The sequence below is a fragment of the Patiria miniata genome, unplaced genomic scaffold (assembly GCF_015706575.1).
Source record: "Patiria miniata isolate m_02_andy unplaced genomic scaffold, ASM1570657v1 HiC_scaffold_7, whole genome shotgun sequence".
In the NCBI taxonomy this organism is placed as follows: Eukaryota; Metazoa; Echinodermata; class Asteroidea; order Valvatida; family Asterinidae; genus Patiria; species Patiria miniata.
This window is the reverse complement of record NW_024037074.1, coordinates 23,306,331-23,331,676: the sequence shown is the minus strand read 5'-3', so window position 1 is coordinate 23,331,676 and position 25,346 is coordinate 23,306,331. Positions and strand designations below refer to the sequence as shown.

The following is a 25,346-nucleotide window of genomic DNA, read 5'->3' as shown; positions in this document are numbered from 1 at the left end:
TAAGGATGCAACTTTTATCTTTTCATGCTTTCACTGGCGCACTGCAGTCGATGCTCTGTACTTTGAAGCCATTTCTGTCCAAAGGGGGTCATTTTGTTTCCCTCTTAAACGTACAACTTTGATATCCCGAACATTGAAGCGTCATCTCACTGCCCAAGGAGAAGTCAGTGCTTTGCATCACTAGATCGAAGGCCTGGTGAAGTGAAAAGCACATGACGTAATTCTATCAGCCTAAATATAATCGTCATGTTCTTTCCAAATCAATTTTGTTTGTAATCTCCAAAAATAAACCGAGTACTCCGGACCAAGTGTCAAAGTAAGGAGGACCAATAAAAATGACGAGTGTCACCTGCAAAGTCGCCATGGTTGAAGAAATAACAACAGAAAAAAAATTGTTCAAAAAATTATAATGTCAAGTAGTGCTGTAAATCAAAGACAATTATGATCAACTTGACCCCAAGTGTTTCTTCATATCGAGCTTGAGCAAACCTGAATGTAATTTGCGGTTATATTGCTTCAAAATAGAAATATAATCAATTAATTTTTTTTCTATTATGAGACTTGTTTGCCGAGTTTGCAAAGCCTGTGGATCTTGCAATCGAAAATCAAAATGGAGTATCGGCAACCTCGTGTTGTTTTGCGCATCGTCTGGCAGATAAATTGAGAAGACTTCGGAACCATGCCATTTGTAAATTGAGCACGAGAACAAAAACTTGACGATTGGTTTTCGCAAACACTACTAGTGTCTGATCCATTTTCTTTGTACAATGTTTGGCATCCAATCTATGACTGTGGTTGTTAATCTACAGTGCATTGAAGAACAATAACGATTTTCGTGCTTTTGATTAATAATTATTACTTTGGAATTTGGAATCATTTGCCGCCCGACAAAAATTAATGTCACGCAGGCTTGACTGGTTCCCGCCCATATTAAACTAGACAACGTAGGAACCGGGAACCTGTCTACTGGTCGGCTGGATCTGCGTGTGCGAAAAAAGGTAACCTGAAATATACACCTTATTTCAGAAGTTTTTTTTATTTTATTAAGCTCTGGCAGGAACTTCTATTATATAACTTCTATTATACCGACCATTTGGTGGTCGGTAGGTTGGTGGACGGACGGGCGGTCTGTCTGTCTGTCTGTCTTTCCCGAAAGTATGATATTCCATAGCTGAGTTTTTCCCCAGAATTCATAAATTGCACTTTTATTTGAGACACTTTAGCACTCCATTTAATATTATTTTGGCCTTATTTCTCAGCGACTGAACGGGGGGAATGGGTGGTGGTGGCGGCGGTGGGGGGGGGGGGCAAACCCCCCTCCCCTTGCATTCCCCTCTTCCGATCCGCCACTGCACTCGGACCAGAAAAAGTCCGAAGATACATGCGCAGGCTTCATACAAGCTAATGCGTGCTAGCTTGACCGCTGTTGCTTTTGTGATCGCCACGGGATTGATTAGGAAAATAAAATCAAGGTTCCGCATTGGACCGGATCGATGATCCTCTTCATCCCTGGCCGGGGTATTTTGACTTACAAACATGTTTAAAAAGTGTAAAAAGTCTCCCCCCCCCCCAAAAAAAAAATAAAATAATTTTTTTTTTGGAGGGATTTCTCGTGCCATAAACAATGCAATCCGCTGTCTTCAACCTCAAAGCAGAGCACGCTGACGTCACACACAAAATAATGCAAGTTAATTTTGTTCGATCGCCTTTTCCTCATCCTGCAAATCAACCACCCATTGCTATTCCTTGTCACGATGATAGCGGTATGGACTCCGTGCGCCGTGTTCAGGTACCCCCCGTCCCCTGGTCAGTGTAGCCAAGCAAAACAGGCAACTGAGTACATTATATTAAAATAGTTGGTTTCTGTTCAACAAATTCTACTTTTAAATATAATATAGATGTTTGGTTTTTCGTCAGGAGTAGACTGATATCCTATATTCCTAAATTACAGATTATATGTTGCGGGCAGTTGAAGAACTATTGTTATTAGGCCGTAACAATTACTCTATAAACACGGGCCGATTTTGTTTCGCTTGCTTTCTGGCTTGAACAGAGCTCAGACAAAAAATCTTAAATAAACTCTGACAGTTGATCAACTTTCTTTTTGAAAGGGGGAACATGGATCATGTAAGGATGCAACTTTTATCTTTTCATGCTTCACTGGCGCACTGCAGTCGATGCTCTGTACTTTAAAGCGATTTCTGTCCAAAGGGGGTCATTTTGTCTCCTTTTTAAACGTACAACTTTGATTTTCCGAACATTGAAGCGTCATCTCACTGCCCAAGGAGATGTCAGTGCTTTGCATTACTAATTCGAAGGCCTGGTGAAGTGAAAAGCACATGACGTAATTCTATCAGCCTAAATATAATCTTCTGGTTCTTTTCCAATACATTTTTTTGTAATCTCCAAAAATAAACCGAGTATTCCGTACCAAGTGTCAAAGTAAGGAGGACCAATAAAAATGACGAGTGTCACCTGCAAAGTAGCCATTGCATTATTTTGGAAGAAATAACAGAAAAAAAAGAATATTTGATCAATAAATCATAATAATGTCAAGTAGTGCTGTAAATCAAAGACAATTATGATCAACTTGACCCCAAGTGCTTCTTCATATCGATTTTGAGCAAACCTGAAGGTAATTTTGGGTTTTATTGCTTCAAAATAGAAATAGAATCAATTCAATTTTTTTTCTATTATGAGACTTGTTTGCCGAGTTTGCAAAGCATGTGGATCCTGAAATCAAATATCAAAATGGAGTATCGGCAACCTCGTGTTGTTTTGCGCATCGTCTGGCAGATAAATAGAGAAGACTTCAGAACCATGCCATTTGAAAATTGAGCACGAGAAAAAAAACTTGACGATTGGTTATCGCAAACACTATACTAGTGTCTGATCCATTTTCTTTGTACAATGTTTGGCATCCAATCTATGACTGTGGTTGTTAATCTACAGTGCATTGAAGAACAATAACGATTTTCGTGCTTTTGATTAAAAATTATTACCTTGGAATTTGGAATCATTTGCCGCCCGAAAAAATTTAATGTCACGCAGGATTGACTGGTTCCCGCCCATATTAAACTAGACAACGTAGGAACCGGGAACCTGTCTACTGGTCGGCTGGATCTGCGTGTGCGAAAAAAGGTAACCTGAAATATACACCTTATTTCAGAAGTTTTTTTTATTTTATTAAGCTCTGGCAGGAACTTCTATTATATAACTTCTATTATACCGACCATTTGGTGGTCGGTAGGTTGGTGGACGGACGGGCGGTCTGTCTGTCTGTCTGTCTTTCCCGAAAGTATGATATTCCATAGCTGAATTTTTCCCCAGAATTCATAAATTGCACTTTTATTTGAGACACTTTAGCACTCCATTTAATATTATTTTGGCCTTATTTCTCAGCGACTGAACGGGGGGAATGGGTGGTGGTGGCGGCGGTGGGGGGGGGGGGGGGGGCGCAAACCCCCCTCCCCTTGCATTCCCCTCTTCCGATCCGCCACTGCACTCGGACCAGAAAAAGTCCGAAGATACATGCGCAGGCTTCATACAAGCTAATGCGTGCTAGCTTGACCGCTGTTGCTTTTGTGATCGCCACGGGATTGATTAGGAAAATAAAATCAAGGTTCCGCATTGGACCGGATCGATGATCCTCTTCATCCCTGGCCGGAGTATTTTGACTTACAAACATGTTTGAAAAGTGTAAAAAGTCTCCCCCCCCCCCCCCAAAAAAAAATAAAATAATTTTTTTTTGGAGGGATTTCTCGTGCCATAAACAATGCAATCCGCTGTCTTCAACCTCAAAGCAGAGCACGCTGACGTCACACACAAAATAATGCAAGTTAATTTTGTTCGATCGCCTTTTCCTCATCCTGCAAATCAACCACCCATTGCTATTCCTTGTCACGATGATAGCGGTATGGACTCCGTGCGCCGTGTTCAGGTACCCCCCGTCCCCTGGTCAGTGTAGCCAAGAAAAACAGGCAACTGAGTACATTATATTAAAATATTTGGTTTCTGTTCAACAAATTCTACTTTTAAATATAATATAGATGTTTGGTTTTTCGTCAGTAAACCCCGAGTGTGAACTCATTTACAGAAAGGAAATTTGCTTTGGCCAACTGCATTACACATTTTGTTTTGCTTGAGCATTTTATTTAAAGAAAATAACGGCACGATAGTTGATTATGATGTACTGATACAATTATACACATGTTCTAAAGATTTATTACAATCAAGAATAATTATATGCTCTATATTAATTAACTATAACGCTCTTAACAGTTTTTCTAAAAACGTTGTAATTGTTTTGCATTTATTCACTTTAAACGTAGACAATCTCTTTTTTATTTTGTTTGGCGCTTCACACATTCCACTTTTAAATGTTGTGTAAAAACGTTACTGCTTTCTGAACCCCGTTATAATTTCAGTGCTGTCATTCTTTTGGAAGATCATTGCTGAATACAAATCACAATTTTTTGTATGTATTTATACAAAAAAGTAGTCTTATTCATTCTATAGCCGTAATGAGCATAATAGACCAATTCGGACGCAGAGTTGTTGTTCTCACTGGGTAGTGGCTGAGGCATTGTACCACCTTTGTTCTGAGTATCTCTCATGGAGTACTTGTACAATGTATCTGCCATTCCTTGGGTACCAACTGGGGACTCTGTGCTCCAACTGGTCTGTACACATACACAAGTCCATTTATAGCAATATTAAAAGCGGTACCATAATATTATTACACCCCAGGCGATATACAGTGGTCAATTTAAAGGCACATACAGGAGGTTTGGATTATTTGGAAACGTACCTTCTCATTGAATGTGTAAAAACTGGCTCAAGGTAACTGGGCCGCTTTCAGATACCCCGAGAAAATTTATCACAAGAAATTGTTTCGATCGAAAGAAACCAATCATTGTTCATGATTTAAAAAGGTGCTTCCGTGGGCACTCCGTTTTACGTTCGTTAGCAAAAAAGTGCAGATTATGTTTCCTCAAAATGTATATTGACTCACTATGCTTGTTGTGAACCGCAATTAAGATGTTGAGCACCTCAAATGAGCAATTCATGCTCCAAACGAAAAAAATTAAGTGCACCAGCAGCAAATGACCATGACCTTGAACGAGCTGCTATAATAACATGGTTTTATTAAACACAGAGGGAATTTTTTTTCAGGAAAAGCTGTTTTGCCATCCAAATGGGATGCGATGTATATGATGCTTGACACGGGTAATGAGCAGATTTGTGTTTATTGTATAAATTCTACAAAGTAGGCCTATGGATTTGTTTAAAGAAGCACAGCTAGTTTGATAAGCACGTTAACTTTTTGAGCATTTTGTGGGCTTTGCAACCTAATGAAATGAACCCAGACACAGTGCCTGAATGTTGACCTACGGGTGGCGCGCTTCCGTACACCTTCGAATAGGACAATTAGCGTGGAAAAGTCACAGTTTTGTGATCATTTTTTGGTACATTGATTTCTTAAGAAAATCACCCTCGGAAAAGGACTTTGTAAAACTGTTACTAGCATTTGAATTTATGAAAACTAAAAAAAATCGCATGACAAAGAAATATCGTGCCAAAAATACATTTGGACTCGTGGAACTCGGAGCACTCGTACAAAGATGAACATTTATGAAAAACGTTTGTGGCGGTATAGCAGACTAAAATGTCATTTGGGACACTATAAAAAAAAAAAATTAAAGGAGTAATTCTCATTAACTAATAAATCTAGAATTACCGTTTATAACCACTGTATGTAAACAAGCCCGACTAAATCTAGAATCCATCGTATGTAGATATATTATAGGTAAATCTTCGCGTCGTTGTCATTTCGTTCTCACGCAAGTATATTGCGATGTGAAAACTTGACCAAACAGGGAGACCTTGATACGTGTGTGAAAGGTCGTAAGTAAAATTCGTTTTTATACATAAAATATTATGTCAATAAACTGTTTGCTTAAAAGTATATTTAAACAGGGTTTAAAAAAGGAAAACAAATTACATATCCGGAATTAAACTACAATAATCTAAACTACAATACATGTACTTTTAGCCCTAGCAACTGTTAAGGTATGCCCTCTTATTGTGGTTTACATTTTAATTCTGTCATTAACATTATTAGTTTAAGTGACTGAGTAAAATAAGTTATTCAAGATCTGAGTAAAGAGAGCTGTTTATTGTGCATATCATTGTCAACTACACGTTCTGTTATCTTGTTAACTTCATTAATGTCATGATTACAACATGGATTCGTGTGAGTAGTACATCATAATATCAGCTGCAAAATGTAATCTTGCAGCTGGATTTCCGTGTTACGGAATCAGGCTACTCACTTTGATACGTTCTTTACATTGCTGCAAAATAGAAACGTGTGTTCACAGAACATAGTAACTTATATAACTTTTCCTAAATGCTTTTCTAAAGGTTTTCCTACTGGTTTTAGTGTGAGGCTTGCAAACGGCTATCGTTTTAGCAATTAGTACCACACTTTGCACGTGCTATATTGACTTTTGTACATGTAGTTCCCCGACTGACAGCCGAAGGCACTATGGAAGTTTTCGTTGTTCTGCAACGGACCAATGACTCTGCAAAAAAAGTAAGTTTTCCATGTTATCCATGTGCTCGCTAAGATTTGAACTTCTGATATGAAAATTCGAGGGAGATATAAACCTTGGTATTTAATTTAATAATGGAATAGTGTTGAATGGATTTTTTTTCTTAGGGAATGACTAACCTGAATCGGCCGGGGCTGTGCACTCCGTATTTGACCATCCAGTCTGCCCCTTCGCGCGTCACAACACTGCACCACACCTAAATATAAAGGCATGCTGGAACAATTTGGCAAAAACACGGATACGGAACACTAAAAATTAGGACAATACAAAATACCCTGTGAAATTATTCCGCCTGAAATTGTATCCTTTGGAAGAAAACAATTACTGAAGGCAAATTATACAGAACCATCAGCACTCCCTACAGTTAAATATTTGGTATATTCTTTAGTTTTTTGTGTGTTCGTTTTGGTGAATACACAACGTATCCCACAAAATATTGTCTGTCCCATTGTCTAGCCGTAATCCGTTCAATAAACACGAAACACTTATACACACAGATAATTGAAAACTGGGAACCCACTTTCGGTCATTTGTTTTGTGCTGCATGGAGAAGATCACTGTTTCGTAAAATGATGGCTTTTGGAGACCCGGGTAAAATACGGCACAACAACAAGGATTTCACGAAGGATTTCACGAAATAGATATATGGATTTTACTCAAAAAAATGGAATTTCTAAGGTATACTGATGGCAAATTGAAGTATTTTATGTAAGGGATATTTCGGCGGATTTTCAACCCAGGAAGGTAATTCTGGTTAAGATAGGAAGTTAACCTTAAAATTGTTTTTTTTGCTAGTACTTGTTAAAGTATAACTGGAATGTTCTTTCCGCCTGACGTACCTGTGAGTAGGACAAGAAGAACAGTTGATCGTTAGTGAGATCCTCCAATCCAGGAAGTTGTTCCTGGACACTGGGCCTGTTAGTTTTGTAAGCCTGAGTGGAAGAGGAATGGGACAAACGAATATCAGGTGGAATTTAAATAATTCCGGGCGAGGTTCGACAGTAGTCTATGTAATATTTCGCCATCGTCTATGATGTTTGAGCAGATTCGCTGATTAATTATGCAAGGCAACCGCATCCTGACTTCTAGATATTGACCAATCAGCGGGCGCTTTATATATGGGTTTTCGGTCATTCACTCGTTGTGTGTGATAGACATAGATACAAAATTGTGCCACGCGCTCTGTATCATGTTACGCGATATGCGCCCGGCTTCTGTTGTATTACAAAACACTGAATTCGAATTGACCAATCAATCACTAGGAATGAAATGACGGGCTCGCATAAGTCGGCATGCTTAGATATATCAGACGTTAAACAGGAGACTTGGCTCCATGGATAACGGGTTTATACTCGCATTAGTTTGACCCTGGATCCGGGTCACATTTTACCTGACACTTTTCGGGTCAAAACGAATTTTGCTATGCCTGAATAACACTTTTCAGGGTCGAAAGGAATACTTGTAGTGTCAAAAGGACACTTTTCCGGGTCAACTGTCCCACAAAGGCGACTAGGAAAAGTGTCCTGGTTTTGGGTCGAATCTGACCCGGACCTTTTAGAGTGTGGCGGTACAAGTCCAGTCATTGGTACAACGACTTATTACCAGATATATGCTCAAACTGAATTGTAGTGTGTGCTATAGTGTACTCACCTTGTAAGCCTCTCTCAGACCGCCATTATCAGCGATGTTCTCAGCTTCTGTCAACTGACCGTCAACCTGATAATAATGATTTAGACTCGATATATTTCGTAACTGCGCATTTAAGTTGTTGTTTTTAAGGTTGGCTGGTGATCGAACGATCAGGTTGAACGGATGCATTCAATAAATGAAATAGCAAAACCAATGTTAATCTAAAACCATGCTGAGATGCTACTTGAATCCTTTGCAAACTTGGTCTGCCAAAAATAAAAATCTGAAGTAAAAAAAAAGCATTTGCATCCGTTTAGATGGCTAAATTGAATTTTGCCCTATGACTGTCTTTTGTTTTGTTTATTGTAATGAGTTTATAAAGAGTTGATGTCACTGAACAAAGCCAAAAGCCACCGTCGGCACGATGTTGTTGATTTACAATATAATCTGCACCATGCGGCTCACTGCATGTACGTACAGGCTGTAGTGGCAGCCATGGCATATTCACGGTAAAAGTAAACCAAAGACCCATGGAATTTGAGAGGCAACACCCTCGCCTTCACTGGGATTGCCGCGGTTGCTATTCGCCGCGTTTTGTACAAACTCGGATATTTTTTTTACAAATTACACAGAGTCTGATTGCGTAAATTGTTTTGTTATTTTTCACCTTTTGTTTTTAATTTTGGATCCATTCAGGATTGGCGGCAATAACAAAAGATATTTTTTTCTTTGGTCGGGACCACAAAATAGGGTCGAAATGAGAACCAAACAACTACAAAGCGATGCCCTAGTAGAAGTATTCCTTGATCAGTATTCTAAAAACAATCGTGTGCAGATAACTTACACGTTTGCCGTTTTCAGGCATGACAAAGCCAGAGTACTGATTCACCAAACACCTTGCTGCGTCTATAAAACCAGAGATAGAACTGTAACTCCACCAGTTCTCGATGTTACCGTGTTGGTCAACGAGTCTCCCTGTGAGAAAAAAAAACCCATGTTATATCTGCTGCGTAGAACGGAGTGCGTATAACTTTTTATTACATCATTTGATAACGTAACTAAAATTTATATTCTCTAAAGCAATTATATAAGAATTTTTGACTAAGAGCAAAAAATGCCTCTTTGATTTGTCATTTGGCGTATTATTTAAACGCCTATCCGATGGCCTTGCCAAAAGGCAAGAGGCAAGAGTGCCTATTATACTTATTTCATTATTCTCGAGTCTTTGCTGCAGTCTCATACAATCAGGAGCATTGCCAAACGGGCCATGGTGCTAGAAAATACAAATCCCACTGCGAATTAAATCCAACTCTACTCGAAGCTCTTTAAAGTACTTTTGACCATACCAGTGCTGTCAAAACCATGTGTTATCTCGTGCCCCAGCACTACGCCTACGCCACCAAAATTCGAGTACCTGTATCGAGAGTGTACAAAAATATATATACAAAAACATATAAAATATGTTTCCTTGTGAAGTAAACTTAAATAAAATATTTAATAAGAGGGACAATAGAATTTAAAGACGATGGCCACTGCCAGTTAAATATAGTTAAACATTGGCCATTTAACTGCCTTTTTGTTGAAAATCTCCTGTAACTTTTATCAAACCAATATCTGAAATTTGTGTTCCGATGATGACATATAAAGATGGCCTATACGTAAAACTGTACAAAATGTAACCTAAATATCATTATCGCGTAGAGCTGTATCCCTCTTGGTAAAGAATTGAGTCCCCTAAAATTCGGAATGAAAAGGCTGCTCTTTTTTTCTTAATTTTGTAGAAATACATACCACGGCATGTTGGCATGATAAAATGGTGGTTGGAGGATACCAGCCGGTATTACTAAGGGGGAAAAAAGAGAAGAAAACAGCTTATTAGATTAACATATATGATTGCAACAGGTGTCAACATGTATGGACATTTCGCATTGCTTGCAAAAGTAATGTTTAGGCAACGTACCTATTCCATTTTCAAAAAGGCTGTAGTGCGCATTGATCACAGCAGGTCCGCTATCGTCCCACCTGTAATAACCGCACAAAGTTGGATACAAATCACAATAGACAGTGTTGGTATAGGCTGAACAGCAAATATCCACAAACACAAGCCTCCTCGAAATTGGTTGCGTTACGTCCACAGACAAACTTTCCAGCCTTGTATTCTGTGCCAATATGCATTCGTTTATAGTTTATTATAGTGAATTTCCTTTTCTTGTTTGTTACACTTAAAGTTCTTGTTCGTTTCATCGCCGAGCGCCTTTTATGCAAACAGAAAACAAACGCACTCAATACGTGCAATATGAAACACACTGATTTATGAAACTCCACCAGCAACAGCAACTTTTCTCGATTCTCACTCACTGAAGTCAATCTCGTATTTCCCCCCCCCCCCCCCACCCACCTGGCTAGACAACTTACAACAGCGTGAACAACTTGTATACAATGTATAACATTTTAACCCGCCCGGGGTCTGGCCAAACCCATCCTGCGTAACTGAACAAAAGAAACCCGATAACCAGACAATACAGGTGTAGCATGAATACCCGACTCCATGAAATATGGACTCTTTGTATTTTGCATGCACAAGTATGATAATTACGATAGTGACTGGTCACGTGCGAGGGATTAACCAAAAACAGGGAAAAGGAGTCCGATTTTCATAGGAGTCGGATTTTCATATGACACCAGCAGTATTTTAACCTACATATACCAGCGGCTGATGCTTATGACAAAATTAGGAGAGAAAATTGCCTCTTAAATTACATAATGGCCAGTCCGGTTTTATGTATTTGTAACTTTGATGATATGTAATGGACCTCATAAAAAAAGTGAAATATTGTCACTCGTTAAAAATAATGTGATTGCAACCCTATAGAATTTGTGAGTCTTTATGGGTTTATTCGTTGATGTACCTATATTGTGTTTGATTTCTTTGCAATACTTACAAGGACTTATCAACGGGAAGTCGCAGTCGGCCGAGTTGGGTCTGTGCAACTCGCCTGCCGTAGTTGACAACATTGGTGAAGTATGAGTTTGTTGTGACGACCAACTGCGACAAAAAGAGAACGTTGATAATGTTGTTGTGTCCACATTTTTCTTAATTTTTTTTTTTACAGAACTTTAGTTACGTGTAGCGAGCAAAGTACGCCTGCCCGAACAGACACGTTTGTTTATGGTGTGAATCGATTTTCTTTTGTTCCTCTTCCCTTTTCCCTTGAGCCGCAGCTCTCATTGTACACGTTTTGTACATGTTTTCTAATCGAGGTCGTCCTCGATTTGGTTCCCGTCCTCGATTCACCGATGATGTTGCCCGTGTGTGTTCTCGATTTACACCATAAACAAACGCGAACGATAAATTTATTCTGTGTTATTTCAGTTGGAAAATTATTGTTGGCATTGATGGGAATGGTTATAGCAAACCTTGTCATTTAAATCAATAACTATAAACAAAATGTTCTTTCGTTTTGATTTAAGCTGAACCAAAGTTTAATTATGATAAACCTGCCAATATGGCCGATTAAATAAACACAGCATAAGTATCAATAAGTGTGAATACACAAACTATACATACATCAGCAGATTGAGCATCTAGTAAGTAATTCACTTTCAGCCAATCTGGATAGCCAACGCTGACTCCCATTGCATCAAGCTGGAGCGAGGAATAATCACATACAAACAAGTAAAACAAAAAATATAATGAAATATAACGGCAAAGTACAAGCAAATACAGACTACGCGTTTCTGGCATTCTTATCAATATACCCCATTGTCTGAACTTACTGTTAGTCCGGGTGCCTTCAATTGACAACTTTTCCATTGCCAGCAGTTATAGGTAGATTTTGTTTTCTAAAGAACTAAAGATATCCAGGCAGAATGAGTTATTAAGTTGATAGAGTGAATTATTATTTATTTATACCTGCAATTTGTCCGCTGTAATTTACATCCTTTTTTTTCAAAACTCATTTGTCGCGATTTGTTTAAACCGTCTCCATGGAGTTTTCCCATCTCATTAACCCCAGCTTAAATGACATGTATTTTATATTTTAGTGTGCCGGAAACTCTAAGTGATGAAGGTTTCAAATAAAAGTTTTTAGAAGCGGCAGTCCTATAGTTTGATCCCTTGGCAATAGAGAAAGGCCATGCAACACAGACCTTTTGCCGGGCTTTAGTCCTGTCGCTGTACGACAACCAACGGACTGACCCAAACATGGCTCTCAGTGCTCTCCGCAGTTGACCGACCATCTCCTCTGTCTAAAACACAACATAAAACAAAGAAACCATTAAAAAGTGTCGTAAGAAATTATATAACCGTAGTAGCTTCCAGAATTGTGCTTATAGATTGGCCTTGTTTGTTGTGTTATTTTCTTTCCGCTTCGCTTTGCTGCGTCTACCACTGCTCCTGTTGAATCAAGCTGTACTGCTTCCGCTGCTTAACATTCTCGTTGTACATGATACTCTTACTCTTAAACATTGTGGGACTACCCTTGCAAACTTAGTCCACTTATGTCTGTTTTGACAATCGTTGCATGCGTAGACATTGTGAAACTTCATGATTCTTGATCTTTAAGGTCATTTTTCTGGAGCTGGGTTACGGGGCACAATTACATGAGCCGATGGTGCAATTTTTAGGCAACACAAAATATGGAGACCGTTGTGTACGTATACGAACGAAGTGTTGAGCGTTTCTTCGGAGAATACATGAAAATAACAAACACGTGGAGTCGGTTCGGTAGGATGTCATAAGACGTACGTATAAGACTATACCCTGGCTAGCGAGGATGATGCTGAATTGTGTTGTTGCTTCCGCTGCTGAATACTGTTATTGGTTTCGTTAATATGTTTTTACTGCCGCTTTATATGCTGAATGTCTTTGCCTGTTCTGATGGATGTAGTTGATTATGTTTTTACTTTCTATGGTATGATGTAGAGAGGTGGTGCATGCGGGCTTAGGTGTATTATGTCATTTGGTGTTTATGATGTCCCTATTGTTAATGTTGTTGCTAGTGATTTTGTTGTCGTTGTTGCTGCACGTGCATGTTCACTGCAGGCCCTACCTTCGTCTTGGTGTCTGTAGAGAAGTACTCGTCCACGTACATCCTCCCAGTAGCAAATGGTAGCACGGTGTTAACCTGCTCAGTACAGAGCTTCCATCGATCTGGAGCTGCAGAGATCCCGAGAATAGCCTTCAGGTATTTCTGATGGATGGCCACATACTCCTCTCCAAGAAAGGGCACCATCTTGTTCACAAGTCGCCAGATCATATAGTTGGCTACCACTCTGAGTTATACACAAGAAATATATACAGTTTTAATCAAAGTGTACTTCCAGTAATAGTTTATTTGTAGACAAGACATGGCAAGCCCATCAGCAGCGTATCCAGCTTTTGATATCGGGGGGGGGGGGGGGGGGGGAAACCGCACATCCGCGCCGAAATGTAGACATGTTTTTTTTTTCTCCGGGCCCTCCGTAAAATCACAAAGCGGGGGGGGGGGGGGGGGGGGGGCTTTTTCAAATTTTCAAATTTAAAGTATCGTATTGTTCATTCGATTTCGTCTGAACCAGCAGTGAGGGGTTGATCGGGCATTCATTTTCATTAATGGGCAAACGTATTCCACATTTTTATAAGCATCTTTTAAGAAATTCCTGCATGTTCGTATTCTTGTAAAAGTCCGGGGGAGAGGGTGGTTTGGCGTGAGATTTGCACATGTGGTCGAATTGTTTTTTTTTTTTCATTTTGGGTTCATTCAAGTTAATTTTAAGGCAGCCAAGATTTTGCTCTGAATGTTCCTATTTCGTTTTTGTACATTTCAAGACTTAATTTGCAACGCATTCAAATTGGCGAACATCTGTGTGCTTATAACGTATAACCATGATTTTCGTTTCTTATTCGTTTACGGACAAGCGCTTTCATCGTTTGGTCATTTAAACAAGTAAGATGTTCTAATCGATATATTTTCCTATTTTCCTCCGAGGTTCAAAAAAACTTGATGACTTTAAGATTTACCATGTTACAAGTTAAACTGATATGAGAGAAACAAGATGTAACGAAAAAAATAATTGAAAGGGACTAAGATAATTTTTTTTCACTGTTGATCTTTTCTACTTGCACATCGGGACACGTATATTTGGCAATCGTTGTACAATCGGGAACACTTCTCTTGCGTTATTTTTTTAAAAGTTTTCTTGCGTATGTCTGATCGAACACTTACCGTATTAAAAGAACCCATGCAAAGTAAGTTTTCAATGCAAACCTTGAAAATACATCTTTGTGTGACATTTAATTTTATTTGCAAGTTTTATTTTCATTTTGTAGGGTGTTTTTGGGGCCTTTTCCGTTTTTATGCTAATGCAAAGATTCATGTTCATTATAAAACCTGTGATGGCATTCCGGTCATGATTGATGTTAAATGGCTATTTCAGCACAAACAATTTTTAGAATTTTGGATATTTGCTGTCATAAATTTGTTTTATTGGTGATTCTTTGATGATTCAGTACATGGCAGTAAGCCAATGAGCAACCCTTTCCCACAAATGTTTTCAGTTAGCAAATTTAGGATGAAAACTTCAAAGAAATCCCCCTAAACTGAACAGTTTCTTCCTGAAAATGACATCGCAGTAACAGCGCGTTCATACGTAGTCCGGAAAAGCATAGACACTTTTAAATGTTTAAAGAGGTGCACTTTTGCAATAAGATTAATCAAAAATGTTGTCTAAATGAGTAGTTTTTTTTGCATCTCACAGTAGCAAAGAATTGCACAAAAAGAATTCCTGAGAAAACTTCATTGCACATACCATTGAATTAAGAAAGAAAGGCATGTACGGATTGAAGACATCAAATATGATTTACGCTAAGGAATACGGACACGTATGAAGTCTTAAAAGATGTTCGACAAAATGTGAAATATGTATGCCCATTAATGAATACGAATGCCCGATCAGTCCCTTACTGCTGGGTTAATAGACGCAATTGAATGAACAACGCGATACTTTTAATATGAATGCATCTTTGATAGGGACGAGTGAAGCTAAAAGGCGATAGAATGCTCGGATAGTGAAATTGAATGATCCTTTTTGATTGTCGAATGCGGATCTGCGTGATCTTTCATTTTCAATCTAAAACGAATGAGCCAGGCGTTAAATTGAATGAATACTTGGTGAAATTGGCCGGGAAAACCTTTAGTAAAATTAAGAATTTTACAATAATGAAAAGGACTCCTTAACCCCAAAGTCATGCTGTAATTCAAAAGAACTTATATTTGGTATTAAATGACCAAGAAAGACATAAGAAAACATTAAGTATCTATGGATTGTGTTAACTGAAAATCTTGCTGTGTCAAATTATGACCTTGTTACTAGTGTCATATTAACAGTAATAGGGTGCGACACATTGTTGATTTACGACACAGTGTCAATAAGGGTTCAAAACGTGTTTCAGCGTTATGCAATATCATATTTATGAAGACCATATCGTTATTCAACTTACCTGTGTCCCTTCGTCCTCAACAATCCAGCAACACTCCTAAGGTAAGATGGTGACATGACTAAAATATTGTCGTAACTTGAAACAGGTGGATACACGCTTGATGGCATAAGTAAGCGAAACAGACTTGCCCAGTTGACCTGAAACGTAGAAATGAAATGAGACGTCAAGTCACATGACCTTGTACTTTGCTAAATCGAAATACGGCACAAATTAAATGTAGGGGTCTATGTATGAACGTGACGCGGCTCCGATTATGATAAAGCTATCTTTCAAAGGCCATAATAGTTTACATGAGCCAATTTTTTTTGGTGAAAGCGTCTTCCAGGTATCAAGCTAGTCAAGGTACATATATTTAACGGTCTACCGAATGGGATGGCCAAAGTCAAATGCAGAAAAGCAGCCGATGGAATCTGGTTCTACCTACGGACATATCTTTTCATACTCAAAAGAGTTCTAATCGACTCAATCAAGAGTTAATCTTGGAATTGATCACGAGGTAACGAGAATGACAACAATGTGTTTTTCAAACACAGATTTCGTTACGTTGTGGGTCGACTGTAGACTGCATGCCTTTGGATTAACTTCTGATTAGCTTGATGACTTCCTTACGACTTTTTTTCTGGACCATGAACAAGACAACAAAAGTGAAAATGTAGTACAACTTTTTTTTATATTACGTTGTATTTTTAGTGGTATACCTCACTGTAGATTATTTGAAGGTTGCTCAGAGTTTTGGTTACAGGTAGATCAGAGTCGTCGCTAATGGCATCCTCGGCGTGCTGTTGAGAGTTTAACACACATTGTTACGTTTATTTTCCAGGACAAGATTGAAAAGAAACAATTAACTGCAACAGATACAATGGCCTATGCTTTTACCAGTACGGAGTTATATTCTTTGCCCAAACCCGTTTGTTTTCACTGTCATTCATAAATACTTGACAGTTTACCCATTGCCATAGGTCGAGAGCCCTTAACCTGGGTTGTTTTAAATGATTGATATAACACCGACTGGCAATTTTTGAACCTTTTTTCCTGGTGTCATATGCGATTTGGACTTCTATGAAATCTGGTCCCTTTACCCTTTAATTGGTTGAACGCCAACATGTAATCCTAAATATTTTCACTTACAAATACTACCAATGAGTTCGTATCAAACCCCTAAATTCACACTTCACCTGCACCGCTGCAGTGTGCATCACATCACGCAGTACGCGCGACGCACACGCGAATCTCCATTTCGGGAGATTCTTGACTACTCGCGCCAGGCACATACGATAAACATAGCTATAGAGGGATGCTTAACAAGACATGAAGCAAAATTATTCAACAAATTCGTTGGAAATTAATTTTTTTAAAACTTGTTTTGACTTGACCGACAGGTATTAACGAAAGGGAATACATACGTACTTGGCCGGTATTAAACAAGCACAGGGCTGATATACTTAAAACTGGCCTGTGGCCATTATCCGCGTCCAAGCCCCTAGACAGTTTTCAACGTACGTGTTAAAAACCGGCCAAGCACATATTTATTCCCTTATTATATACTACTATGATGGTGGCAATAAAGGCTTGGTTTGACTGTTCACGTGCGAGTACTTAATTTTCTAATAGTCAAAATGTAATGAGAGTTTCACGTCCATATACCAAAGAATGCATCAATACAGCTTCGGTTATAATTTTTTCGAGTAATTGCTCGTTGAGCATTTGATATGATATTGCTTGGGTATAATCCTTGATGACAGCAATTCAATTAATTATGTGGACATGCATTGTTTGACGCAACACTTGTGGGCTGTATCTCCTACCTGTGCGAGTGTCTTCTCAAACTCGAACGCGTCGTTCATGTCTCTAGCGACCTCGCTTTGGTCTCCGCCCAGAGCCACAGCAATGTCGATCATGTACTGCAGGTAAGCTGCTCGTTTCTATTTATTTTCAAAAATGAAAAATAGGGGAGATCGTTATTGACGAAAGCCAAGATCCAAGTGATCGAGCTGGGGGAATAACAACACGGGGAAAATCAGGCCGGGAGACGGGTGAAGGTGATAGCCCGCCCGCCCGGTAGCCATTTCTGAGGGGAGAACCCTAGAAAAGAGTGGCATGCCCAGCAGAAACTCAGAAGGCAACCGTTTAGCTCAAGTATTATACCTCTAAATTTCTTTAAATAAATATTCACTGCAAAGCTTCCTTGAAGTCAGGGGTCAGTGGGTACTTTCCTCGCCTTCCACCGCTATGGCCTGGGTTCGATTCCTGCCCGGAGCACCTGCGGATGAGTTTTCAGTCCCTACCCGATCCCCCCCCCCCAAAAAATATTCTTCAGGGGTTTTCCTCCCAACTCTAAAACTGTAATTTCTTCTTATAGTCTCCTCTCTACAGGTTTCGTCATGCTTTCGGGCTACAGTGCATATAAGACATCTTTGAGAAAATTAAAGGAATCATTGGTTTTATTACCAGAAAGAAATAATAATATAACAAAAGGAAAAAATACTGCCACAAAAGCCTCAATTAAAGGGAATGTACATCATTGGCTTTCGCTGTAATTTTCAGAAATGAACTAGTTGAAGGGTTAGTATAATATATATTGTTACACTGAAATGTTTGAAGTGTTGTGTTCGAAAATGCTGGAAAAACCAAGAAAAACAAAAATGTTCACGTAGTCTGGTTCCCTGACTCCACTAAAGATGAAATGGATTAATCATTTATAGATGCCAGAAATTGTAAGGTAAAGAAACCAGTCTAGCTGGCCTGCACCCGTTCATGAACATGTAACCAATAGCAAACACAATTTGGACTGAAACAAATGGTAAATTTGGAGCAGCAGTTAGGTTTTTCCAACGGTGGTCAGCTGACCACTGTTGGAAATGTATACAAAAATACCATTTCTTGAAAATGACTTCACACCAGGTGCCATAATTTTACAGGATGCTTAATTAGATCCCTTTAACACTCGCAGATTGACAGATTGACATTGACAGAAAGACCATCAAGGCATGCAACAGCAAGACTAGGAAAGTAAAAACGGAAAAGGTTTCATAAACTTACATCTTCAAGTTCATCCAGCAGGAGCAAATGTCGGCCAAAGTCTTTAGAAAAAGACTCGGGAACCTATCAAAGCAAAAATAAAATGAAAACCCCGACATCACTAGAGAACTCTGAAAGTGAAATACACAGGAACTCTTAATTTGATGTCTAATGCATCAAATCACACGCTGGAACCAAAAAAAGTATAATGTACCACTTAACAATTATATTACAAGTTCTTACGTTCTTACTAGAGGCACCCATAACAATTTTAGCAGTTAGATATGAGTATTCCAGCAAGCCTTCTCACGGGAGTTTTGCCCAAAATTACGTACTAGATGAATAAGTTTCACATTTTGGAAATATACTATGAACTGCACTCTATTTAGATACGAGATTTCAAAGTGTAGTGTTGCTTTATTATATTTTCTTCCGTGGATCGTCAAAACGTTCTTCCAACTATTGCAATGCATTGTGCGCATCCAAATATCGTAACACGGTTACCATACGCTTTAGACATTTCGTGCATAATGTTGTGCAAGCGAACTCCTTCAAAATTCAGTGTTTCATCACAATCAAAATTGGAAGTAACATACATTGAAAACGGATCTAATAGTTGATTGGACTTACCAAAGAGGCGAGCCGTTTCTGTCTATTTGCACGGAATTGAAGAGGCACGGTAAATTCTGGAAAATCGATCTATCATGGATACGACAAAATAGTCAGATTAGTGAAGAAACTCTTAATTTTCATGACGTCTACAAAATAGGATGACTCTTTCATTATAATATGTTGGCAGCTTAGTATTATCTTTATACCTCAGTGCCCGACTCACTGATTGACTGACTGCTTAATAGTGTTTAAGACTGGTTGAAGACTGGTGAAGAGGGCCAGCAATTCTATCATACATGATTATCCCAGAAGGCCAGAATATAGTATTTCTTTGCACCTATCTCACTGACTGATTCACTGTTTGACTGACTGCCACTTCCGACTAAGACTGGTTGTAGACGGGTGTTGGGTTGTAGACGGGTGTCGGGCTGCAGTGCTATCGTATAGGATTAACGTCAATAAATGGGTTAAATCCGGTCCATTCTTTGACGGATCAGATGCATGAAAAGACCTTCAGTGAACTAACTTTGCTGAATCAACTGAATGGAAATTGTGCTTTCTTGGACCATTCTAATACAATGCTTGACTGGTCTGATTTGTATACCTAATTATCTCAATAATTATGTGTCATAATGAGTTCGTGCTGCAAGACATTATCTTCTGGCGTTGACCTTACCCTTAATGTAAGAAAGTACTAAGGATCAATTAAATCAATGTAATCAGAGTTACAGAGGTTTAAACGATTTTATATGACATTAAAGAAATTTGAATGTGGTTTTGGAAGGATAAGGGTTAAATAAAGTTGTTATAACATTTCTTCAAGAGATACACTGTCCAATAATTCAGAATGACTTTTTTTAATTTTTATTTTTTTACTTCAGATGAAATTTTTTTTGGACAGATTTGATGTTCTTTTAAGAAGCTCTTGTTTTAGTTAATTAAAGTATGGCATTTAAGCTGATTTGCCAACAAAATAGGTAATTTCTTCAAGTGATATAACATTATGTCCATACAATGAATTTCGTTTATCACCTGGAGAATGTAGTTTCTGGTGTTTTCTAGATCGATTTGCACTCCAGTCGATATGACCGCATCTATGTTATACTGGGACCTAAGAGTCGCCCACAAACTCTCAAAGTTATAAGAATACTGACTCCAGCTGCCTCCGGGGTTTGACCCAAGGACTGGCCATCCGCCAAGGGACTGCAATGTGTCCGTGAGCGGTCGGGCTCCTAGGCCGTTGATGGTATCTGTTGAAGAGTGACAAAAACCAACAATACAACTTGAACAACGTTTCCGTTAAAGGGACATGCATTGTATTGTTTTTATTACAATCCTAGGAAATGCACCTTTGTGTCCCTTTTAACCTTATTTTCAATTTTGGTTTTGCTATACCCTAAAGACATTTTGATACCTTTTCGGTTTTTATACCCGATGCAAATGTCCTTATTCATGAGCAAAACTGAGATTTGAGGTTTTTCAATGAACACATGTTTGGGTTCACAATTTGAACAGAAAACCTCATATACTGAACAGTGTCTTCAAGTAGTGACGTCACAGCAACAGCACACTCAGTTGTCCGGAAAATGCACGGCAAAATGTGATGCTTCAAAGAGTACACATTTCCGTAAAATTAACCCCCGAAAAAAAGGATGCATTAGTTTACATACATTGAAGAGGAGTAGAAAGTTGCACAAAATGTGTTCATCAGAAAAATTGAGCACATGAACCCTTTGAGACAAACTTTATGAGGTATGGCATGTAGAAAAGGTACGGCGAAATTTTGAGCGCAATGGAAATGTTAAAAGTTAAAGTTGAACCTTTAATTTTTTTTAAGGGACATTGCCTGTACATGCATAAAAGCTGATGATGATGTATAGCATCATGCACGGTGAACGATTGACAGTGATATCTTTATCCAATACCTAGGTCAAGGCAGGCATTGTAGAACTTCCTCACTTTGTCGAAGGACTCCGGCTCGTTTAGCAGTGGTTTTCGCTCGATCAGTTCTGATTGGGTTAAGGAAATGAAAATGCGTGTAACAAAATGTCAAAAAAAGGCCGACATTGGTGAAATGTCGAGGCTGTTTTATTTAACAAATGGTAATGGTGCCGCATGACGTTGCTCATGGTGTACGTATCACTCAAATCAACTGATCGCCACGTAGGCGTGACCCATGTCAAGTCTTTTATATATCATTGTGTCCACGTAATAAATCCATCCGTTGAAAGAGGAATTAAATAAAATAAAGTAAAATAAAGGAAACTGACATCAAATATTTATTGTTGACAAAGACCAGAGTTTAGATTTTTGTTTCCCTTTTCGGTAGTTTATTGACCACATGCGTATTATTGTACAAGCGATTGGTATCAATGATTAATACTTATTCGCTTTTGGAAGGTACAGTTTTAAAACCAGCATTTAATAGATTGTAATCAATCTACATCTTTTTTGGTATTGGCATTCATTAGTAATTGTGATCACTTTAAACATGTAGGCCTATGTCAAATAGTCAAGGGTAAAGGTTAAGAATGGGTTGAAAAGTGCAGATGTTCATTTCAGGAGACTAGTCTGAAATTTTGGCTTGCACACCTGGCTTTTTTTTTGGGGGGGGGGAATTAGTATTGAGAAACTGAAAGATATCATACCTTTCAGCTTTCCTTTCAAGTCGTCATCTAGTTCGGAGAATCTGGTAACTTCAAGTGTGTTGTTGGGAATCACTTGGCGTTGATTCCATCCTCCGCATGCGTACTCAAAGAAGTTATGGCACGGGTCTTGGGTCTTATCCATGTTTCTCAGAATATTGGAGGCTGAAATAATAATAACCAGTCTGTTATTCCCCCAAATAATCACACAGTCATTTAAGACAGTATAATCAGTCAATCACAAAGATAGTCAGTTAGTCATTAGCAAATTAGGAACCAATAATTAATCAATTATATTATTTAGGAGGTACGTCTTGTCTTTTTCCCGTTGGGAAAAAAAGAAGCGTTTGTGATACCAAATGATGTACAAACTGGCGCGCTTACAATACATCAAGACATCATTACGTGTGTAGTTTGGTTTAGCACAAAGACCAAATTTCTTCTGCTGCGTAAATGCAGTTGCATCTCTACATATCCTTTGGTAACAACAGAACCATTTAGGTAGTTAAGCTTTGTCTGAAAAAAAAACCCGCTTCTCACTTCAGGCTCATGCACACATGCTGAACGCTGCCGTACACCACGCTGTTTCCCTAGATCTTTCCTAAGATTGCTGATAGACTAGACTATGTTGTCTTTTTATTCTATATCTATGATGTTGACCGGAGAAGGACGCGCGTCTGATACAGCTTCAGTTTTTCAGAAAATTAAGGGTTCAATGATATTGCAACGCCTTATAATAGGAGTCCAGTTCCATAAGAGAACACAAAAATAAACTGGAAGCGAAGGAGCTTGCAAGGCCTTTTTCGAGGTACACACATTAATTTTACGGGTTTTTTTTCAGCTTGCATCATTGTGCATGCAAGCCTACATCCCATGCTGTCCGAATATAATTAATGTTTCTCTATATTTTGTACTGGATATTATTGTTCCTTGTGTTATTTAGCTGTGTCGGCGTATTAAACCAAACTGTTTTTCAAACTGCGTATGAGCGCAGTGAAGTAGCATGAAAACAAACATCTGTGCTGTTCGTTCTCCGTTTTCAGTGCTATGACTCAAATGCTCATTCCCAATGGTTAAAAGTGGGGGGATAAATCCCGCTCACCACGCTCCAAAATCATCCCTTTGTAAGCTGGATTTGAGAAATATTTTATTTCAATAATAAAGACTAACTTCACTTTTGCACTCACCAGATTGGTTGCACTGTTCAGTGTCGCAAATGATGGGACTTGGTTTAGTCGGGAGCACCACTACAGGGGAAAAGAAGGCCAATATAGTTTATGGAAAAATTATACGGTGGGCCTTATTGAGGAGGCTACGCTGCAAAAACTATGGTGTTCATACCATTGGTATCTAGGACCATCTAGTGTCGTCCAAATGGTGCACACCATGTTTTTCATGCGTATAATGAGCGCAGCGAAGTAGCATGAAAACAAACATTTGTGCTGTTTGTCCTCCGTTTTAAGTGCTATGACTCAAAGACCAATCCCAAATGGTTAAAAGTGGGGGAATAAACCCCACTCACCACGCCCCCGGGTTTACGCCTCTGTATGTAGATTTGAGAAATATTTTAAAGAATCATAAAAGCTTACTATTGCACTCACCAGGTTGGTTGGTCTGTTCAGTGCTACTTTTGATGAGACCGGGTTTAGTTGGATACAACACTAAAGGGGAAAAGAAGGCCAAATAAACTTTATGTTCTAAGATTTCTATATGGAATAACTAATTCAACTTACTGAGCCCATTCCCAATGGTTAAAAGTGGGTGGATAAATCCTGCTCCCTACCCCCTGGATTTACGCTTTCGCATGCTGGATTTGACTAACTATTTTAAAGAATATAATAATTAAAGATTAACTTTACTATTGCACTCACCAGATTGCTTGCACTGTTCAGTGTCACAAATGTTGGGACCTTGTTTAGTCAGGAGCAACACTACAGGGGAAAAGAAGGCCAATATAGTTCAAGTCCAAAGACTTCTATATGGAATTCCTGATCAAACTTCTGACATCTCAAGGAATAATTATAAGGTGGGCGTTGTTGAGGAGGCTTCTCTGCCAAAACTATGGTGTTCATTTAACACCATTGGTATCTATGTAGGACCATCTGGTGTTGTCCAAATGGTGTACATCGTAGTGTTTTGCAATGTACGCCTGACCAATGTTAATACATCATCTGAAATATCCACGTGTATATCTCCTTTAACCTCTAGATTGAATGTTTATATATCGATCCAACGTCAGTAAAACAACGTGGGATAAACGTTGGGTCTAAAGTGACGACGTCGCAACGAAATTTGGGCACCTCTTCAGTATCGACGTCATGGTTCATTGTGTACATTGATCCATAGGGGTCCACCCTATAGTCCGAAGGTTTACTGATCCGCTGGTTCGAGTCCGAACACATATTGCCCATAACGGGGGTGCATTAGGCGGAAAATGAAATAAGGTTCGTTAATCCGATCGCTGATGCGATAGTCCGCAGATTCGTTAGTCCGAAGGCTCCATAATCCGAAGGCTCATTTGTCCGAAGGTTCAGTAGTTAAAAACGAAAACAACATTCTACAGTCAAAAGTTTCTCTAATTCGAAAGCAAAATAGGTTCAAATAGTCCGAATTGAGAGAAAAAGAGCGTCATTTAATAAATTCAGATTTTAATTTGTTATTTGCAACACTTGCAAATGCGTTAAAGTGCAACCATGTTTGGCAATGCACATTGCTTTCTTTTACAGATCATCGTCAACACGGCAGTTGTTGGTATTCAGGACATTGGAAAACTACAGAATCATGAATTTATTAACTTAGCAATCTTGTTGTACTATAAAATTACACTGTAGGCAAGCCTGTCCCAATGCGATTTTCTGATTTTTATATTAGACAACATTTGATCATTACCTCAATTGGTGGTTTAATCCTAGTGTTGCAGAGAATGATATCAAATGAAATGACGTCCGGATGACGTCATCGCGCCATTTACTATTAATTTGTGAATATATACTATCATGACATTTTATCGCTGCAACTGCATGTCCAATTTGGTCAAAGTGTACATGCTTTCAGTCAAGGAAATGTTATAGAAGACATTTTACTTTCAAGAAGATGACGTCATCATCGGTCACGTGAGACCACGTGAATCCGATGAAGTTGAAAGCAAGTACGATTGTAGCCAGTGATAAATTATAGGTAAAATTAGTAGTAACGTTTATATTCAGGCTTTCATGTGTCACGTTACATGACCCTAAAGGTGCGATCTTCAAAGGCCAACAGAACTACACGTCCGATCGATGTATTTTTTGGGGTATTTTGCGATCTGGTAGACAAAAACTTGGGGCAACATTCTGGTTTAACACA

General features: G+C 38.8%; 1 protein-coding gene across 1 annotated transcript in view; it reads right to left on the bottom strand.

The window, feature by feature from the left end:
- Positions 1 to 4,254: 4,254 nt before the first annotated feature.
- Positions 4,255 to 25,346, bottom strand: part of LOC119745038 (endothelin-converting enzyme homolog) — a 35,227-nt gene continuing 14,135 nt past the window's right edge. The window contains exons 3-25 of the mRNA XM_038221262.1: positions 23,873 to 23,932; positions 23,603 to 23,662; positions 23,189 to 23,248; positions 22,005 to 22,166; positions 21,282 to 21,365; positions 20,389 to 20,606; positions 19,375 to 19,443; positions 18,766 to 18,828; positions 17,532 to 17,648; positions 16,425 to 16,505; positions 15,727 to 15,863; positions 13,298 to 13,520; positions 12,396 to 12,494; positions 11,815 to 11,892; positions 11,189 to 11,292; positions 10,207 to 10,268; positions 10,038 to 10,089; positions 9,593 to 9,660; positions 9,091 to 9,221; positions 8,268 to 8,333; positions 7,457 to 7,549; positions 6,737 to 6,813; positions 4,255 to 6,587 (exon numbers count right to left, since the gene is read on the bottom strand). Of these exons, the coding sequence (XP_038077190.1) occupies positions 6,479 to 6,587; positions 6,737 to 6,813; positions 7,457 to 7,549; positions 8,268 to 8,333; positions 9,091 to 9,221; positions 9,593 to 9,660; positions 10,038 to 10,089; positions 10,207 to 10,268; positions 11,189 to 11,292; positions 11,815 to 11,892; positions 12,396 to 12,494; positions 13,298 to 13,520; positions 15,727 to 15,863; positions 16,425 to 16,505; positions 17,532 to 17,648; positions 18,766 to 18,828; positions 19,375 to 19,443; positions 20,389 to 20,606; positions 21,282 to 21,365; positions 22,005 to 22,166; positions 23,189 to 23,248; positions 23,603 to 23,662; positions 23,873 to 23,932 (2,273 nt within the window). The 3' untranslated portion in view covers positions 4,255 to 6,478. The remainder of the gene's footprint in view (positions 6,588 to 6,736; positions 6,814 to 7,456; positions 7,550 to 8,267; positions 8,334 to 9,090; positions 9,222 to 9,592; positions 9,661 to 10,037; positions 10,090 to 10,206; positions 10,269 to 11,188; positions 11,293 to 11,814; positions 11,893 to 12,395; positions 12,495 to 13,297; positions 13,521 to 15,726; positions 15,864 to 16,424; positions 16,506 to 17,531; positions 17,649 to 18,765; positions 18,829 to 19,374; positions 19,444 to 20,388; positions 20,607 to 21,281; positions 21,366 to 22,004; positions 22,167 to 23,188; positions 23,249 to 23,602; positions 23,663 to 23,872; positions 23,933 to 25,346) is intronic.